The 22407-nt window shown below is 31.9% G+C and overlaps 1 protein-coding gene across 4 annotated transcripts in view; it reads left to right on the top strand.

Moving 5' to 3' along the window:
* LOC127735655 (dopamine receptor 2-like) overlaps positions 1-5415 on the top strand; it is a 114940-nt gene extending 109525 nt beyond the window's left edge. For all 4 annotated transcript variants that reach the window (XM_052245899.1, XM_052245898.1, XM_052245897.1 and 1 more), the window contains one exon: positions 3240-5415. In XM_052245899.1, the coding sequence (XP_052101859.1) occupies positions 3329-4882 (1554 nt within the window). In that variant the 5' untranslated portion in view covers positions 3240-3328 and the 3' untranslated portion in view covers positions 4883-5415. The remainder of the gene's footprint in view (positions 1-3239) is intronic.
* Positions 5416-22407: the final 16992 nt, after the last annotated feature.

Raw genomic sequence — 22407 nt, 5'->3', positions numbered from 1 at the left:
GAAAGGTGTTTTGAAAAGATTTGTTTTATTATTAAAATATCGAGAGAATATTTGCTTCAGTATTGCTATGATAGCAGTTTTCAAAAGATTTTTATTTCAAATTTACTGTTCTTGAATTTTTATTGAAGTTTTATTCTTCAATGTACATTTTTTTCAGGCTTACGATTTGAGTGAAGAGAAGTTAATTTAGTAGTAAAAGTTTTAAATTTTAGTAATTCATTTTGTTGAATATGAAATCATATATTAACATTAGAGATTGCTTTCATTTTTTGAAGTTTGACAAATAGCAAATATTGCATTTAGGCAATTAAGAGAAAAAATACTGCATTTAAAGTGTTGTCATTTGTAATGACGGACTGTGTGTAGAATACCAGAAATAACCTATTTTTAGGGTTGTATTTGTTGAGGTAGCGTATATGGCTAGTGTGTTGCTTTAATATAATTCCATTTAATAAGAGCCAAGGTCTCTGCTGGTGTCATCATTTATTAAAGTTTGCTCTGTACATGTATAACCAATTTTATAGTGGAATATGCAGTAGATAGTGATTTTTTAGTATAGTATACAAAGATTTGATATTGATTGAATAATAGATTGAAGACGTAAAAAGGCATATTTGTTTATGACATTATTGAATTTTTGATTTATTTTAAATGACCTAAACGCCTTGACCATTGAAAACAAGCGGGGTGTGTTTATTTGTTCAGGGGAATTTTATATGTCAGTTTGGTATGGTCAAGACGTTTGGTCAAGTTGGCATACTTTTAAGAGAGTTATCTCTCCTTTACCAATTATTGGGTTATGTGTATATGCGGATTGCAGTCCGTAATTGAATTGTATATTAGTTTGATTTGTTCTCTTGATTTATTGTTACCATAGATGTACATGTGTTGTGAAAAATAGAACTTTATTGATTTGAGAAAAGTGGTTATTTATTTATGCCAGAGTAAAGCATAAAAGTAGTTAAGAAAGCGAGATTTTCATTGGATAACACAATTAATTAAGCATAAGCTGAATTCATTTTAGCATAAGCTAAATTCATTTTAGCATAAGCTAAAATCATTTTAGCATAAGCTAAAATCATTTAAGCATAAGCTAAATTCATTTAAGCATAAGCTAAAATCATTTTAGCATAAGCTAAATTCATTTTAGCATAAGCTAAATTCATTTTAGCATAAGCTAAATTCATTGATCGTATATGCGAAGTTTAATATTTATGACCTTGATTCCGCGCCAACATTTCTGTATAAGCTGAACATTACAGCATATGCTAAATTGATTTTAGCTTATGCTAAAATGAATTCAGCTTATGCTAAAATGAATTTAGCTTATGCTAAAATGAATTTAGCTTAAGCTAAAATGAGTTTAGCTTATGCTAAAATCATTTCAGCATAAGCTTAAATGGATTTAGCATATGCTAAAAGCGATAATTATGACCCTAATTCCGCGCCATAGATGAGCGAACAATTAAAAATGTCTTGCACGTTGATCTTTTTATCGATTTCAAGAAACACGGTGAATAACGAACCTTTTTCACGGCTGCACGTGAAATAAAAAGTGGCAATACACGTTGCACGAAAATAACCCTTTCCCCCCTCTTTTAAAGTTTAAAGTCGGAAGTCTTGGGTATGACTTAAAAGTCGGTCTGATGACGGAAACAATATCCGGACGCCCTTTTCTTCGTTTTTCTCCCAAAATAACCCAAACTGAATAATCATAAGAATGGATGACAAATGCGACTATGCATGGTACCTATAGGACACAGAGGCATGATGATTAATTTATTGGGGAAGGAAGAGAAGCGACACACAAAATGAGGTCTTCTCGTTTAATAGTATAGAAGATAACCTGAGAACAGTATGTTGTAAAAATATTGTGTCTTCGCTAATGATTAGGGAACCATATGACCTACTTAAGGGTCTAAAGGTCAGGTTCCCTACTCCAAAACCATATATTTCGTGTTTGACATGTCGAGATGCATTGATGAATTAGAGTTGGGGGAGTTCCCAGGGGTAATCCCCACCCCTGTCATTTAACAATGTTTAAATATTTTAAAATTTGTTGAGATCCCCATCCCTAAACCATGGTCTTTCTTGTTTGATATGTCAATATGCATTACGAGTTCACAAGGGTATATATCTTCATCGAGGGGGTAGGGGTCTAATGGGATTTTGTTTGTGATACATCGTAACAGAGTCCTCTTACAATCATTACGTGTTTGTTGTATTTTCGTATCTTTTCTTTTTAGAAGTTTGATCTAACAATAAACTACTTATGTTGATATATCATTGTTTTATATAAAGACTGGCGTTATAGTTATGCTGATGTCGAAGGTACAATAGTGTCCATTCAGCAAAGAAGTAAATTAAGGATTATTCCTTTTCCGGAAATGCAGACAAGTAGTTAATCACTGCCACAACTCATTCCTCAAATAATTGTTGATTCCATCTCTTCTGTCAGACAATTGGATTATGACCTCTGTGTTTTGTAAAAGGTTTCTACTTCCTATTGAGAAAAGTTAATCATTACAATCATGCTATCTTTGTAAAGAAGACGAAACTCGCTGTTCATCTGTTATTTATGAAGTTGATTTTACAGAAAGTTATCTAGACCATTGTCCCCTCTTTATTATCAGTATAAAATGCTTTATGGAAATTTCCAGCTCAATTTTACTTTGCATTTAGTGGTCCATGTCTATGGTACTCTTTGTCTCGCCTTTGCGATATCAAAAGGTTAAAGCAGTACATCTAGAATGAAGCTACCACGTACCAATTTAAAGAAAGTAAAGAGTGGCAAATATATTCAATTAATGTTTTAAGTATTGTTAACGAACTTGCATCACTTTACAGAGATCAATATTCTTCAAGTTTAACATGAAGAATGTACTTAGCAATGTTCAACATGCAAACTGACTATAGTTTCCGATTGATTATCTTTAATTCTAAACTTACAGACATTTATGTTATAACATAATGGTTTGTAATCTTTGGCAAATGACAGTTTATTCTCATTATAAAGCTGGTAACAACATCGACAAGTTATTTCAAATCATATAAAAAACTGAAATGTTGTTACTTTGATTATTATTTTGTAATTTCAACATGCAGAATTAATAGCTTTCTCTGCTTTTTCGATAATTGTAACCACGTCATTTTAGTATGTATCAATGCTTTGAATTGCATTTAATCTTTCATTGAAGTTTATTACAGGCATCATTTCACATATTTATATTCTTTTTCAGATAATTTATTGCCCAATTAGAGTCGCTATTACCGGAAATGGCTTAGATTCCGATGCAGTATTCTTCTAGACATTATATCATACTTTGATATGAAATTCGTGACACTGGAGGAGGAAACTTTTGGGAATAACTGTGAATTTACAATAAGGAATATACTGATTAAGCATACAAAATACCATTACCAATCTACATTTAATGATGAAATTATCCGATACAAGCTAATGACTAATAGCAACATCAATCACATTACGACGACCAACGAGGAAATACCATTTGTAATAATCAAAAGGGAGCAAAAAATATTCTTAATGTCGACATCTCGACTGGACGATTATTTCTTACTCAATCAATCGGATAAAACGGACGCCGCTACAACTGTTATATATTACAACTCATCACTTCTAAGTGAGGTTCCTTTAAATTCATCAAACTCTACAAATTCCCATTATGAACTAAAACATCCTGCAATTGGTGCCATTCTTTCCATGTTTTCGCTAGTTACAATTCTTGGGAATTTGCTTGTTATCGTTTCAGTCTACAGAGAATTATATCTAAGGACAATAACTAATTATTTCATAGTATCACTAGCTGTTGCAGATCTTATGGTTGGAGGCATTGTTATGCCATTTAGTATAAGTCTTGAACTGACCAATCAAGTATGGCTATTTGGAGCTGAATGGTGTGACATGTGGCATTCGTTTGACGTTTTGGCGAGTACTGCATCTATATTAAATCTGTGTATCATTTCCCTTGATAGGTACTGGGCAATTTCCGACCCAATAGCGTATCCTACAAAAATGTCATCATGTAAAGTAATGCTATTGATTGCATTTGTTTGGCTTTGCTCTGCAGGAATTTCATTTCCTGCTATTGCGTGGTGGAAAGCCGTAACTCCAAATGATCTGCCAAGCAGTATGTGTTTCTTCACAGAAGATAGTGCCTATTTAATATTTTCCTCGTTTGTTTCATTTTACTGTCCTACTTTTGTAATGATGTTCGTTTATTGGCGGATATATTTAGCAGCCGCTCAACAAATGCGGAGTTTGAAAATGGGATCTAAAGTTCTAACGTCAAACGGTAGCCATGGTAATCGAGAGGTCATGACCTTACGAATTCACAGGGGCGGAATGACACGACAATCATCGGACGAATATTCCAATACCTATGAAAAATGCGTCATAGATCCTGAAAATCATAGTTTGTCCCCAGAATCAGCACGTGCGTCTATACAATCACCTGGGAGACAGGCTAAAAATATTACTCGCAAATTACGACAGTTTGCTCTAAGCAAAAAATTGACAAAAATTGCCCGTGAACAAAAGGCGGCAAAAACTTTAGGCATAGTTGTTGGTGTTTTCATTATATGTTGGATGCCATTTTTTGTGTTTAATATACTGTTTGGAATATGCCATACAGCGTGTGTTACATCTCCAGAAATAGTCTTTCCAATATTTACGTGGTTAGGATATATCAACTCCGGAATGAATCCGGTTATATATTCTTTATCAATGAAAGATTTTCGTCGAGCTTTTTGCAAAATTTTATTTGCGTGTTGTCCAAAACAACACTTTGAATACAGAAAAACTAATAATAACTGTTCTTCTACATCAAGTTTCACAGTGACGTGTACAGATCGTCTATAGTTATTATGTTAAATCAAATCAGAATATTCCATATTCGTCAACTGAACTAAAGAAGGGAACCTCCAGACATTGTTCCAGAAAAATTAATACATTACAATTCCAATTCGGTGAGCAAAATAATTGGGACCAAGTAAAAAAAAATAAACTGCGATAAATTTTGAAAGGCTTAATAGCGTTTATTGAAAAGTTGAGTGATGAATAAATATATCGCACAAGGAATTTATCAAATGGTTGTAGAAATGACATTACCTTATGATGGAAGTTTATGAATTACTGAGAATGCATATGACGCATGTTGATTAAACTCAATATGCTTCGTCCGTTTTCCGTGTTATAATTGTCTTTCTTACATACGTCATCAGTTTTGTGTGTATACTGCCCGTATTTGAACTTTGGTGAGGTCTTCACTTCTAATATTTCAAGTTACATTCTCACATACAATTTAATAAAAGGACGAAAGTTGTCGGTGTAAAAAGTCTGGAAATAACGAAATGGGAAATACGGTGCTAAAATAAAATGATATAACAAATAAAGCATTTCTTTACACTTAATGAAATAAATCAATGTAAACTTTGAATTCAAAGGTAGTATCCCGATATCACTGTACAGACAAAACTTTGCTAGGGTTACTCAAAAACATATCTAAACTATGCAATGCAATCATGCTCAGATAGTACATACGTAACAACAATAAATGTTCACAAGTTAAACACTGCCCATTTCTAGATCTACAAAACAAAATATCTCTATCATACTTTCATGAAATTTTTATTTGGGTTTTTATCCAATCATCTGCTATCCGAACGATATTTTTAAATGTTAATGACAAATACAGGACTGGCCACAAAAATGCTTCTTGGAAAAAATTCCACGTGAATTTAAATGTATTCTCATGGACATGACAACCATCCTTTTTCAAAAGTTAAAAAGAAGTGCGCTAATTTGATAACGTAAACAGTATCTTATCATGAGCGAATTCTTTACATTTACCTAAAGAATGCATATTGTTTAATTAGAATTATTTTCTATATATTCCACAGGAATTTTTCTATTCGCTTGAAATGTATTCCATTAAAATTTGATAAAAATCACTTTATCTTACTGGTATGTCGCAATGCCAGTAAAAAAAATACCGTGTTGATGACAAATTCATTCTTAATTGGCCGTTTCGGAATCTAAAGGACTCTGGGTAATTTCATTGTTCTTACCCCAAAAACGTCATTGGTTAAATTTCCATTGTTGAGGACATTTTTCAACAATCACGACGTTTCGGTGTACACTTTTGAAAATATTACCAAGAAGGCATTATATTCTGAAACGGCGAATTGATTAATAGCACTGCCGCCATGGTTAATTGCATAATTGATTTTGAAGTATGTAAAATAATCAGCAACATTTTGACTGTTTTGAGCAAGACGTCATGTAATATAGAAATGAATCATTGATCTTACCTTGGACCAACAATTTTCTTCTTTATCATTACCTGGTTTTTATGTTTTGTTCAGCTTCAACCCTTTTTCTCGTCACTTTGCGTCCGTCTTCCGTCGTCATCGTCTGTTAACTTTTACAAAAATATTCTCCTCTGAAACTAAGGGGCCAAATATTCCCAAACTTGGCCTCAATCATCATTGGGGTAATTAGTTTTAAAAATGTGTTCGATGCCTCCAGCCAACCAGGATGGCCAACATGGCTAAAAAAAGACCATAGGGATAAAATGCAAGGTTTGCCTATTATTTTGAAAACCGCTTTAAATAGAGAAAATCTGACAGGGTAAAAATGTTCAGAATGTCGAGCCCTACCTCTTCTTCGTTAAGTCAAAACTGTCAGACGACTTCTTATAGGACTTATTACCCTTAAAAGATGAATTTTACCATTTTTTTTAAAAATTTTGCCTATTATCTCGAAAATTATAATAGATAGACAGAAACTAGAAAGAGCAAAAATGATCAGCAAGACAAGATCTTCAAATGAGTCGGCATGGCTGAAATCTTCAGTCGACTCTTTATTAGAGTTATTGTCCTATAATGACCATTTTTGCCAATGTTTTGCATTTTTGCCTAATATCTTAAAAACTATATTAGATAGATAGAAACTTTAAAAAGCAAAAATGATCTGCAAGACAAGATCTAAAAATAAGTCAAAAAGCACAAATGATCAGCAACACAACATTCACAAATAAGCCATAATGGCCCAAATCTTCAGTCGACTCGTTAATGGAGTTATCGCCCTCTAATGTTATTTTTAATATTTTTCTGCATTTTTTGTCTATTATCTTGAAAACTACAATAGATAAATAGAAACTTTAAAAAAAGGAAAATTATCAAGACAAGACAAGACAAGACAATTTATTTACAACTTAGGCACACGTATGGTGCTACAAGAGGATAACAATTATACATTAACAATTACCTATATACTTATACATTTACAAGCAAGACACACAATAAATAAATAAGTGATATCATACAATTAAACTGAAATAAACCATATTTGGTTGATTTGTTTGCAAAATTCTTAATTGCAACTGGATAATCAGCTGGATAAGATCTACAAATATGTCAACATGACTGAAATTGTCAGTTAACTCTTAATAGAATTATTCCCCTTTAATGAAGATTTTTACTAAAAACTGGCCATTGTTGAAGATACAGGTGAGCAACACAGGCTCTTTAGAGCCTCTAAGTTAATAAAAGATTCGATGTTAGCAAGCATTGATTTAGTGTCTTTCAATCTTTTGATAGATCTGGAACATAGGGTCTGTAAGCTGAAAAATAGTACAAATTATAAAAACAAATTTTGATTCGTTGTTATCTGTATGAGATTGTGAACAGTGATGCATCAGATTTCCATGCCAATTATCAGTAAACAGGAGCAATTTTAAGTCTAATGATTCCTTGAAAGCAAAAGAAAATGTATCCTGATATTGTGAGTTCCTATCGGATAAACAAAATTTCCCGTGAGACTACATATTTCCAGTAAATTAATATGTCAAACGTGTTCTGTCTTAAATGATGCAATTTGTATTTACATCTTGTAACGAAAAAAAGCAACCACCATTCAAAACGTTCCAAGAAAAGTGTAATTCTAATTTTACATTTTCCAGTCGTCCAAATTAAAGTGCACAGTTGAGTCAATATGCGCAATTCCTTTCAGGTAGGCGGTAATGGTAACCTTTTCCTCAATTTCTCTTCCCATGTAGTAAACTTGGATATGTATGATGGCTTTGTTCGAAGCTGAGAAAGCTTCACTTATGTGGTTAAATTTTCGGGGTGCGAAGTTCTGAATCATTTTACCGTAATTTAGCATAACGCGAAAAGCCTTTTTTTCCGCTTCTCGAGGTAAAATAAATCCCTTTTTATAAAAATAAGTTCTTTGAAAATTCATTATTTTGCGTATATTTGATAACTCCAAAGTTTTTACACCTTTATTCCTCAAATCAGCACAAATCGGGTTAAGCTCAGTTACTTGTTAAAATTTAAACATGTCCAATATCACTGCTCATAGATTTTTTGTTTACCTACTATAACAATCGACCCTTCCGCTATGATGACCGCAAAACAGTTATAATTAACAGATAAACTTAGGCTGAAAAAAGAGAAATGTATGTCACAATGATTGTGCTCCCCTAAATTAATTGTAATAAACATAAATTCATGCGAAGTGCACCATCTGAACTTCATTGTGAAAGAAGTAATTTATGACACAAAATCCAAATAAACACAAAACCAAATCAAAGGAAATTCTTCGATTGGTGTTTTTCATCTAAATGTATGTACACACCACACGCAGGTGAAGTAGGTATGTTGCCAGTAAAGAAATAAATCGTTATTCAAAAACATAAATCTACACGTTTGTAATAATTTAAAACTCATCAGAGATACCAGGCTTAATATAATAAGTTTTATGTTTAAACATCGTCTATGATGATACTTAGATTACTTTTAAATCAAAATGCAATGTCAAGGTCACAATATAACTTATGATATTAAAGCTGGTAGTAACGTAACAGATTCTATACTTAAAAATGGGGACGAATTCAATCATATTTGACTTCAAGGTCATGCAATGTCAATGGTTAAGGTCGAAACATGACTTTGATTGACATAACACAGAACTTAAGTTCTGTACTATTAAAAAAACTGTAGATAAGGACTGAGCTTAAGTTGGTATATATTTATCAAACCCTGGCTTTCAAATATTTAATTTCCAATGGTATCATCAGTTCAGTAGTCAGTGTTTCGGTACGGACAGAATTTATAACAAACTATTCTACAATTCCTCATTGATAAATTCAATAGTTAATTGAAAACTAAGGTTCCAACTCCTTCATGCAAAGTTAACGTAAAATGAATTTAACTATTCGTTATAGATTCTTGTTTTTCGTATAGCTCCTAACGTTGCTTTGTATTTATACATTCCTAGCTTTCAAATGTTTAGGTTTGGTTGTTCCTAATGAAGGTAAATCCCTAATTGAGCGTCCGACGCACGAAATTATTTAACGTGTTGTTTTCATTTACTATAACTGGCTCGATACCATTGCTGGTGGACTGTTAGTCCCCGATGGTATCATCAGCTCAGCTTCAGTACTGACATGATTTATAACAAAATGAATTCTAAAACCCCCCTTTAAAAAATTAGAAAATTATCAAGAAAATAAGATTTTAACTCCCTCAGGCGATATTGATCTCAGATGAACTTGGCGATTCTTCTAAGTACCCTTTTGGTCATAAAGCTCCTAACGTTGCTGTGTATCTACACATCCCTGGCTTTCCAATGTTGAGATTTGAGCGTTCCAGATAAAGGAAAAATCCCTAAAAGCGAGTCGGACGCACAAAATTTTACAAAGTGTTGTTTTCATTTAATATAATAATAAGATTTGGTATGATTGTCAGTGAGATAACTCTCCACAAGAGAGCAAATGACATAGAAGACTTATTGAATGTAAAGTTTAGAGATCACAGAACAAGTTAAAAGCGTAACTTAATGAAATTTAAGGTTTAAGCAACCATAATCGCCAATCTTGCATCGAACTAAATCATCCCTTGTGTAATTTCAATTGCTTGGGTCAACTAATAATTATTATGTAACCAAAATTGCCATGGGAATGCTGAACTTCTTCTTGGAATTACATATCTTTATTATATTTCATTATTGCTTTCTATATTAAAGGGGCACTAGCTACAAATTAGACAAAAAAATAAAAAAATATGTGTGTTTTTTTTTTTTCAAACATTTATCAAAGCAGAATATAGAAATAATATTTCGCTATTTGCGGTCAGTTTTTTCAATTTTTGTCAAAATAAGCTCGAAGACCTCGCTTGCAAGTAAATAATTCGAACTCATTTGAACAACCTTGAATTTGACCCCTTAGCTGGAGATGGGTTGCGCATGTGTTCGGCATACGGTCAGGATGTTCATATATTTAAAAGAAAAAATGTCAATATTGGAAATTGAAACAATAGAGCTACCAGAAATTACCATTTCGATGACTGATCCGGCCCACAAAAAAAACCTTTCTGATAAAGGTAAAACGAAGATTTAAATATATTTTTAATCTATGACATTAAATCAAATAGACCTGGAAAAACCGTCATCATACGATATCACATGCTTATCTGACTATCTATATTTATATTTACGTTGGTATCGGGTTATATGACCATCAGCAGTCTTCGGAGGTCATCTCGATTGATAATTAGATTGCGTCTTGTCTAAAAATTGCATGAAATACTGATACATCATAACAATTGCAAATTTAACAAAATGTTTATGCATAGTATAATTATTTCCATATAATCAAATTCTATCATGTAAAAAATAAGTTGTCAATAACTATAAAAAGTTTAATGAGAGTAGAAGGCTGAACACATTAACTTGGTAACCTCTCATTCGATCGCATTCATTAACCTATTTTGTTTTATTCTGACCTCTATATGGTATGCTTTCACTGAGGCATCACCCTGTATCCCAATTATTTTCTAGTTAGTTAGCTAGTTTTCAATAAATATCAATAAAAGGAAACCAAAATGACCAAAAGACATCTAGTTAACAACATATAGATTTGATCAACAGGCAAGAGTCGAAATACTAACTCCCCAAAGGTAAAAAAAATAAAATATGACAAAAGACAACCACAGACAAGGTTCCTGACTTTAGCATTTGACAATGCTGATTTTTTTTCCCTTTTTCATACCAAGTCCTTTTGTAATGAAACTTGAAGATGATCACTTCTGGTATTTTCTTCTTTCTCTTCATATTTTACAACATCTTGACTGATTCCAAGACTATGCATGGAAACAAATATCAGGAAACTTCTGTATTTGCCAATAATAAACAAATACTACTCAAAAACACATCTGGTAATATTTTGAAGTTTCTGTTATTTCAAATATATTGTCCATACAATTTGAAAATGATATTTAGAATTTTAGCAACGAATTCATCCCTAATTCGTTTTTCTCAACTGTATAGTCTAGGAATAATGAAGGTGCAGTCAGTTATGTAAGAACTAGACATTATGAATCGGTATTTAATTCAAATTGCAAATAGCTTGTGTCGGGAAGAATAGCATAGTCGATTGTATTTGATAATAAAATCTTAGTTGTATCGTTGAAATTGATGTTTGTCAAACATATATAAAATTATTGTTAGAACTATGTTTAAGATATTTTTGTATGCTATTTTATTAGTTTATGGTTTCCACTATGGATATAAATTTCAATTTACTTCATAAACATTACACTTATTTTCTTATCTGAATAATCACACTCTTTTGACATTCCAGTCTGAGATGATAGTCCATTGATCATTCAGATGTTTCCCATTTTGACATTTATAGACGCACTAAATAGATTTAGTGGGTGCAAGCAATTTGAATTTGCACCGATAAAGAACTGCAATTCAATTTTTAATGAACGTAAGCGGCCGAACATAATTTCAAGTACTTGTAATAATGCTGTAATTCAATATTTAATGAAAGTAAGCGGTGGAACATAATTTCAAGTCGTGTAATTGCAATATATTTGTGTAAGCAAAAAGGGATGAAAAAGATTTCAGAAATCAAAAAGGTTCACATTTTGCTTGGTTTGGTTTTTTAAAAAAGAATTCAACAATTCAAAAGAAAACATTAACGGACGGATTTATACTCCAATAATCACCAAAAAACAAACACGGTAGACAGTAACCAACAACAACCGCTGAAGTACAGGTTCCAGACTTGGGACAGTGGTGATAAAATACAACATAAGAGCAAACTGTAAAAATTTGGCTTATAATGTCGTCACTTAGCACAAATACAAATAAAAAAGACAAAATACCGATTTAAGAGTACTCGCAGTTACTGAAAGCTAGATCAAAGACTTTATTCTAACTAATAGATATACCATGTTCTTTAAAACTAAAATGTTAATCAAAACATCTCCGATGGATTTAGTTTAGGTTTTGATACCTGAATAACTATTGGTACTGATGAAGACAATATATCAAAACTTTGCTACAAGAAACGTTGGAAAGGGTTTGGCCTATCATGTCGTCACTAAGCAAATATATACTAATAAAAAAGACAAAACACACAAATTACCGATTGAAGAGTACTCGCAGCTACTGAAAGCTAGTCAAAGACTTAATTTCAACTAATAGATATACTATGTTATATAAGACTAAAATGTCAATGAATACATCTCCGACGCATTTAGTGTGTAAAGACGCCATAAGCAATTTGAGAAAAAGCATTACCATGTGCAATGCCAAAATATAAGGATGTAGTTTTGATACCCGAATAATAATACACGATTATTTACTATATTACAGTATAAAGAATGTACTTACGTTATAGCATAAATAAAGAAAATATTCAAAGATCTTACTACAAAGATAAAAGCAAAACTGTGATTTTAGATAATGTATGTATAACTGGTAAACTATTAAGTCAAGGCTTAAATTTTTGTTACCACACATTAAATTTAGATACGATCAGTGTAAACTCATCTTCCCTTGAATAAAATTATTCTTAAAGGTTATTAATTTAACATTGTAGTAAAATCTTTGAATATTGTTTTTATCGGTACTAACATTGATATTTGTTTTGCAATTTTGAATAAAAAACATACGTTTCCTTTTTATTTCGTTCTTCAGATGGCTTTTCAACTAGCCAAGTAACATGCATTTTCTGAAACTATGAAGAAACACTTGACGATATAGTCATAGAAACTAGGTGATTGATAAAATCAAGTCTTATAATAGTGTTCACTATGAACATCCAGATGATCGTCGGTGGTAGATTTGATTTGATATCTTTTTTTCGAGTTCGAGTTCTGTACGAAAAGCATTGAGTAATATCGCGAATGAATGACCATATCTATTTAGCAAATGTGAAATTAAACGGAATCTACTAATTTCATGCTTCTATGGTAAAGACTTCTGTCTATTGAAACCACGTCAACCAAACATAAATACAAGTCTGATTGCCAGCCATTGTGGGTTATGATACTTTTGTTAGGGAATTCTGAATCACTTTTAACATTCATGTTAACTAATGCTATTATAAGAAAGTCGGTAATACTAGGATAAGAAGATAGATAATAAAAATTGTGAAAAAACGTCATAACTGGGCTTTGGTTAACTAAAAAAAAAGACACTGCCCTTAAGTATAACAATTCATAAATATTATATAATGTTACAGTGTATTAGTGCAGTGAGTAGACACAATTAATGTAATTGTTAATGTACCAATCTACTTCGCGGCTGAATTATACATCATATAAAAGTAATTATAATTAGCTTATATTTTTGTTGGTCGTCATCTCTGAAAGTACATACCACTGGAAGCTAAGAACAAAGGTCAGCAAGTCGATCTTTCATAGCAGTTTTATCTTCAGATGTAAAAGTTATTCTTTACTTTTGTACTTTAACATAAATAGGGCGACACTATCTCCATTAAAACAATTTAAACTGATTATTTTTTAAGTCATTGTAGGTACATACAGACCGTAAAGTAAAGGCAACTTAGCACTAGTAAGAACTGCGAGTGATTTTTACGTGATATATTAAGAATGTTCTGCTCTGCTTGCCGCATTCTGTTTTTTTGCTCTGTTTGTCGTTATGTAAAACTTCCAATAAATGAATATCTGGGAAATAAGTCTTCAACCATTTCTAAGACTAAAGTTACATCCATTCCACAGACTGTGTAGTGATCATATCTGTAATGTGTCTGTATCCTTTACAAACACGTTCGTGTTTTATAACGAATTAAAGTCCGTCCACACTATATGTTCGCCTGTTTAAGCTTGCTTCCTTTAATTTACATTTCTTGACCACTGTTTATTCAAACTAATATTAAGACTTGAAATATAGAATCCTTACAAGGATAATTGCTATCTTGAGATCTGCGCACGTATGCTTCATGCTGCCCTGAAATGTCGTCCGACTTGCCTACAAAATTCTAAATGTCGATACCATACGTTAAGCTCAAAATCGTCCCATGTTTAGAAAAGTAAAATTAATTTAACAGGAATTTTCAAAGATTTGCCATCAATACCAAATTACTACATGACAAAAAATAAGTTATTAATTATTAATAAAAACACCCAAGAGGTTCATGACTTGGGACTGGCACATGAACTCGTCGCAGGATTTTGGTTTTTGAACTATCAATCCCTCGCCTTTTTAATCGCTATCAGTTGAACAAGCTATATAAACGTTCAATAACAAGCAAGTCAGGAAACACACTTGACTCAATAATAGCGGTATTACAGAAGAAACACGCTAAATGAAACGTTCAATAAAAAGCAAGGTAGGAAAGACACTTAAACTATATAATAGCGGTATTACAGATAATGAAAATACAAGAACAAATAAACAAATATATAAATTATCGTCTCATAGAATGTTTGTATTTGCTGAAAGCAAGCTGCAAGTACATAAACTGGTGATATGAAATCATGCCGCTCTACAATCTGTCATTAGTCTTCCACGTACGACAGTAGTACCACCCTCCTCAATTCTTCTTAAATGCAATACTCCGGCTTTGTAATGTATATTTGAACTTCCTTGGTCATAATTACTTTGATCCAACGTTGATGAGTTCGCATAAAAACAAATTAAACTACATGTATTGTATAGTTTCAGTCTTGAAAACAACAATTATACAGTCTGTTAACTCGATTATTATATTAAATATTAGCTGATCGACACAATATTTATTTGTTTAATGTTAACGCAACCAAAGCAATTTTTAAACACTTATTGAGACGAAGGAGAAGCTGAACTTTTCTCAGTAACTACATGTCATGGTGGATTTTCATATGGCACAAAACTTTATTTTGTTAGGCCATGTGACACATTTTCACTCCGTTTGATGTCCTCTTTTCTGTTTGCTGAAAACTTGTACTTTGTAACTTGAATCAACAACATTTAGAGTTCGTAAAATAATGTAATAATTCATAACACAAAACCCTATACGCTCTTAACAAAACGCAAAGCTAAGAAACAACGCTTTTATAGCTGTTCTTCATCTCAAAGCCAAAGTAAGCCCTGAAACACGGATTGAAAGCCCACACTTAACTGCAAGTTCAAGAGGCCCCTATTAGTTTAAAGGGAATTGTATGCTAGATGTCGATAAAGTTATACATAAAAGAACTTAAATGCAAGAAAATATCAACAAAGCAGACACTATACCAGTATTGAAAAAAGAAATCTAACAAATACTGTCAAAACTTGCTTGACAATATCCTTTTAAAAGACGAAAACAATACAAACATTTATACAATCACTCGGACAAAGATATGTCAGTAAATTTGACAGGAAATTAGATATAATGTACAAAGCATAATATTGAGATGGACTGCATTACAATTAAGTTAACCCCAGGAGAGAAAAGGAAGTATTGTGTCGTTATCTGACGTCATTCGTGCTTTCCATGTTAGTTTGCTATTCCAGAAAATACAAATTTTGTACCAAACATTTGGTCAAATTTTAAAGCGGACTTATCAATATCTATATATATATACTACACCGCTTCTCTATTCTCAGTGCGCCCGTAAATAAAAGCTGATAGCATATGATATCTGTTTCTGTTCCCTTTTAAATACCTTTGATGAATCATTTGGTCTTGTCAATATTATCCAAATTAAGTTTATATCAAACCGCATTTCTATGTTCTGTGTAAGCTCTTATGTTCTTGTTGTTGGTGGGGGTATCAATTTTTTGCTTTGAAATATTTAGTTTGAAACAGACAAAAACATTCATTTTGTGTCTATTTTGTAGGTGTTTCCTTATTTATTATTTAGTTCCACAAATGTGATTTTGGATCCATACTGAATCATGGATAAATTGGTTTGAACCGACCTTCATATGATCGACAAGATTCTGTATGAGCAGTACCTAAATTGCACACATGTTTAACTGCACATCAGTAAAAATCGAATAACTACTGTTTTTTTTTGTTTTTTTTTTTGTATTATTTATGGAACAATGCTAAATAAATCCATGCTTTTAAAGCAGTTTGTAAGAAATGGATGTCTGTATTGCTCATTTTTAAGAGTTGTCTTTTTGTCCGTAAATTTTACTTATTCACCTGATACATCAGTTGTTGACACAGAAATTAACAACTATAGGTCACGGCCTTCAACAATAAGCAAAGACCACACAGCATATTCAAGTATATTTAGCTATGTTGAAAGACGGGCAGAATGACAAATGATAAAAATATTAATTATTAAGTCTCTACACCCCAATGATATCCGTCGATTTTTTGCAAAATATATAAGCTCAAATTGAATATCATTGACGCTGGTTTACCATTCTTGATTTATTTGCCTATACAGTTATTAATATCTCGCGCATAATTTTCTAACTATATACCTGATATTTCCCTAAGTTCCATTTTAATTACGAACCATGGTTTCCATGTTCTAAGCCTGCTCTGATCTAATGTGCCAGGTGCAATATTCATATTTCTGAATGTGCCAAAATCCGATATCTGCTTGATTTTTTGTGAGGTTTGATTATGAATACTTCTTAACACCGGATTTAAACTTACAATGGGCAACACGACAGATGCCACCGATGGAGCAAGAAATGTTCAACCTTCAAGGGCACCTGGGTTGGTCTCAGTTTTTTGTCAGGTTAGTGTTAGCCAATTTTAAATTGTATGAGTATTGTTTTGTAAACATTTAATTTGCTGTTAGTATTTTTTTATTTTTGTCACGGGGTTGTGTGTTTCTTCGATTGATCATTTTCGTTTTCAAATTGGTGTCGTCTCCAACTTTTTCCAAACAAAACTTAGTTCAGCTTGTTCTACTTTGCAAACTCTTAATTAAGTTTTATATATAGACATTCATGTTCATCAAAATTCAAATTAATTGCAATAATGTCTATAGTTCCAGACTCTTTTCACTCAATGTGGGTCCCTGATCATAGTTTAGTTGTGTAATGATTACTTGTCGACTCTATATTATATTTAAATATGTTTCATTTAAAAAATATAGCTAATATATATCTTTAAATAATGACCTTAAACCAGAAACGGACAAAAATCCAAGGTATAACTTCTATTATTGATATTTTGGTAATCGCAAGTACAAAATGTAGTAGGTTTTGTGAATTGTTTTGTTAGTTGACAGGTTTTGTCTTTTAGTCTTTTTGTGTCATTATATTGTCTGCCTTATTGAATAAGTTAAACACTTTCACCAACACATGGGTTTATTGCTTTGAGTACCACTTTAAAAAAAACGTCTAAACGAACCCAGAAATCAATTATATAATATAAATATATATATATATATATATATATATATATAAAGTCTAAATTGAAAACAATGTTCAAACCTATGATTGCGTTGGATAAAAACCGCAATTTTTATACGTGTGCATGCAAAACAAATTTCTTGGTAGAGGGGTCTAAATACAGCACAAACAACAATTTCCAAAAGACCAAAAAAAAGTGAAAAAGTCTATTTTAACAAAACGCATTTGACTAACAGGTCGAACAACTGATGTTCTTAAACCCTGCTGTCTGCCATTGGCGATTGCCAAATAAATTGATCACCAGATCTAACAAAATGGATCTTAATATTAATTAAATACCAAACAGAAAACAATAAACTTGTGGAAAAGATGGTATACCACAAACATGAGGTGCAAAAATTTGTACACCATATATATATATATATATATATATATATATATAAATAAAGGATACATAGGTATCCATTCATGACACAAAATCAGTACATGCACAGCAAAAAAAAAAGCACAAAAAGCAAGGGAACAGCGCTTTTATTGCTGTTCTTCATCTGAAAGTCACAATGAGGCCTTCAACACGGAGCAACAAAATCTCACACCTCACTGAAAGATTAAGACGGCCCCTGGTGCGTGTTTGAGAGGAGTTCTTTGCAACATGATTCGGATAGACTTTGTAAGATGTATCACCACCAAATCGGGCCCGGTAAAAAAAACATACTGGAATGTAGTACTTATTTAAAACAAAATAGTTCATACGCATAGGTGTAAATATTAAAACTATTTAGAATATATTTTGGTCATATGTCTGCATGGGTACCATTTGTCCCTTTCTAAAGTTTTGACTGCAGAATTAGAACTAATTAATTACTCTTTTTTTATTTTATGTTAATAAATATGACCATTTAAAAGTATAAAAAATAAACTTAGATTTATTTCATTTCGAATAGACAATCTTTAGTAAGAAATAAAAAAAGGCTTTCAGATAATCGAATTAAAGATCAACTATCAGATATTAAGCAGACTGTCTTCGCATGTGTTGGTACAATCAAGATGCATTTACTCATTATAGCTTATTATCTAGACATCAGAAATCCGATCATTGTAATTGATTACCAATTACTAGGGTACGAATCAATTACAAGTATTACGTAATCGTATCCATATCAGATAACCAGAGGTTAATGAGCAGTTATTTACTAACAACTACGTTAATGTCATCGGACACGTGTTAATGACAAACAGTTAACGAGCTCAATAGAGGTCAATGTAAATTAATTGAAGTCTTTATCAATTATGAATATAAGGAGATATATTTAATATAATATTAAAAGTTGAACATTATGTTCTAAATTCATTAAATGAATATTATTTGAATCATTTCAATCTCTCCTACATCTACTTTGTTGTCATAAAAAGCATAGATAAGAATTCAATGCAAAAATAAATAATTTGTCAGGCAATTTGTTTTTATTGCATAGAAAAGTCATATATAGTCATTGATAGTGTTCAGCTGAAATAAATGTCACTGGTATACAGTTACATTTTAATACTGTTGTAGAGAAGGGAGAAACAGGGGTAGATATAAATAAATAATCCATAATCACAATCGAAGACAGACAGACAAATTTATGACCAAATGAAAACAAAAAGACAAACAGAAAAACAACACTCCATAAAATACATATGAATTCTAAGATTGAGCTAAACGATTCTCCGCTAAAGAAAAAAACAAAACATTCCTGGGGTTGAAAACAGTTTTTAAATGGTAAATTTTATAATTGTGATCATATAGATTATAATTCATGTCAACACAGAATTGCTGACTACTGGGCCGGTGATACTTTCGGGGAGAAAACCTCCACCAGCAGTAGCATCGACCCAGTAGTTGTAAATAAACTCATCATAGGTACCAGGATTTTGTACGCCATGTCTTTGTGTGTATCAAAAAGACGATACAAAACATGTTACCTGAAAACCTGTTGTGTTTGTTCGCGGCTTAATGGATACTATGTTTTATTGGAGCTATGAAAGAGACTTATGATTTTGAAGACTTGCATATTTTACAAATGAATCACTCGAGTTAACTTTTGTGACAAGCCATGCATGGCCATCATTAAGTCATAAATTTGTTTTTTTGTGACGTATTGAGGGTATACAGGAACAATATTCGATCCATGAAAAACCTTGTGTTTGCAATCGGATGTCGCCGCTTAATTTCATATTCGTAAGGAACCCCATAAATTCCCTTATACTTCCTGTGAGTCACTACCTTACCAGTAATATCTTTGTTTCATTGCATGATGTCACAATTTCGAAACAAATTATTTGAACAAAAACAAATGATATATTCTACATTTTGATAAAGTAGAGAAAAAAAAACCAGTTAATATACTTACATAAGCGTCATCACCGTACCAAAATCTATGACAAACGAGACGATTTTAGTTTTAAAATTATAAATTTCCCCCACCTTAGCAGCAATATACCAACTTCACCTGTATATGGGATATACATTTCCCAACTCATTCGGTATTCAAGAGCTTGCAACTGCTACTCAAACTTTAAAAAACGTCACCAGTGTCTTAGCAGAAATTTAATGAACCAGAGTTATGTCAAAGAACGTCTCGGCCTTTATCTAAAAAAAAAGTTCATTGGAAGATACCAAAAAAAGTAAAATATCAAAAATACCGAACTCCAAGGAAAATTCAAAACGGGAAATCTCTTATCAAATGGCAAAATCAAAAGCCCAAACACAACAAACGAATGGAAAACAACTGTCATATTCCTTATTTGATACAGGCATTTTCTTATGTAGAAAATGGTGGATTAAACCTGATTTTATAGCTAGCTAAACCTTTCACTTGTATTACCAAGACCTTGTTGATAAATATTCAGTATCAAATAATAAATGATGGTCTTAAAGTATAGATTCTAGGTAGTGACGTTGTTTATCATCTTAATTACATGTTAAAATGTTCTTTTTATTTGTCTTTGTACATTTTGAACCTTTACTCTTTAGTCCAATTTTGGTAATATCCTTTTGGCGTGGCTCGGTATTTATACATCCCACCATTGCGTTATTGTGCTATGGTCATTTTTTGTATTCTTGTCTTTTATTTTTTCTTATGTGCTTTGTCTATAGAGTGTCTATGGGCCATTTGATTTTCTTTGTTGACATACTTTTAAAACTAATGAGATGTAGTAGGATTGCCAATGAGACAACTATCCACCAAAGTTCAACTGAAGTGGATGTAGACAATTATAAGCAGCCGTACGGCCTTCAACAATGAGAAAAATGCATACCGTATAGTCGGCTATTAAAGGCTTGTTTGTTTTTATAGAGATTAAGATTATAACACAATGTTGACCGCTGTACCCAAATTTTTGACATTTTAACTAATATAGCTGTTTCTTTTGCTCACACATTGTAGTCAACATAATGGAACTCTATACGACTGTCTAGCTAGCTAAGGAAATCACGATCGGAAATGCAAGGTATTGAATATTGATATATACTCCATATGCATGCGCTGTTGGAATTTGGAAGCTGAAATCATCGCTTTTGACGTAAAGTTTTGTTTTCAACCGACCCTCATTGTCAAGTTCGAGATGTAAGTCAAGATATGAAGCAGACTTAACTTAATCTGTTGTATCCTTTATTTCATGTTCGATGTGATAGATGCGTTCAACATATAGTCACCAAACTTTGAATTATTTAAGTGATGGTAAAGCTCAAATCAGCTATATGAATCCATAAAACATTGTTGATAAACGACTAAACGATATGAATGTATATAACTAAAACCAACTACTTGTCTTACATTCCGATTGTTCTCAAGACAAGGAAGTGTTCTTGATTTCAAGTCTATAGGGAAAGTTGTAAATAAACTTAATCAAGACTAATAAGAGGTCCTTCAATTTATTCACAACTGACACTTGAAAAGAAACTATGCTATATCAGAAAATAAGCAAAACTATTCTTTGAATTGAATCTGGAATATAGAGTATTATCGTAACCACCATGTTTGCCTTATGTTACATAAATTTTATTAGCATGAATAGGAATGCATGGCAAAAAAACATAGAACCGCAATTGTAAGTTTCACATTTAGTTAATTTAATAGTAAATCAAATGAACGAATTTATATAATACGTAGAAGCGCATTTTTCCTTTGATATATCTTAAACCATTCAATCAGAAACCCATACATGTAATTCAATTATTTTTCCATTTGACACGAACATGTGGTGTCAACAAGGAAAATACTATTATGATAATATGTACCTATCCAAACAACTAGAAATACTATGTCGATGATTTTTTATAATAAAGGGAAATGTTGACATGATTAGTTCTGTAGAAGAACATAAAGAAACGTTTTGCACATTTATATGGGTTTCAAGGTTTCATATCTTTGAAATGTACTTAACATATCTATATTAACGCCTCTATTTTATTGAACCTGAAATAAAGGGTACCACATTTACAGTTAAGTCTGCTGCATATCTTGAATTACATCTAGAAATTGACAATGAGGGTAGATAACTAAATTTTACAAAAAAGATGAACTTTCAATTATATCTATGTAGCAAACTTTCCCCAAGCACTTGTATATGGAGTATATATATCTCACAGTCAATATTCCAGAGCTTGTCTTTCCTATCATGTTTTCCTTGATGAAAAAGGATTGCTATTTACAAAGAAGCTACAAATTAATGGTTTACATTGTAAAATTGAGTTTATCCCTTCGAAAGTGTACGGACGCCATCACTGGTTTTTTGTA

This window comes from Mytilus californianus, unplaced genomic scaffold (assembly GCF_021869535.1).
Source record: "Mytilus californianus isolate M0D057914Y unplaced genomic scaffold, xbMytCali1.0.p SCAF_3, whole genome shotgun sequence".
NCBI classification, from domain to species: Eukaryota; Metazoa; Mollusca; class Bivalvia; order Mytilida; family Mytilidae; genus Mytilus; species Mytilus californianus.
Note: the sequence above shows the minus strand (reverse complement) of the source record. Positions and strands in the feature narration are given on the sequence as shown.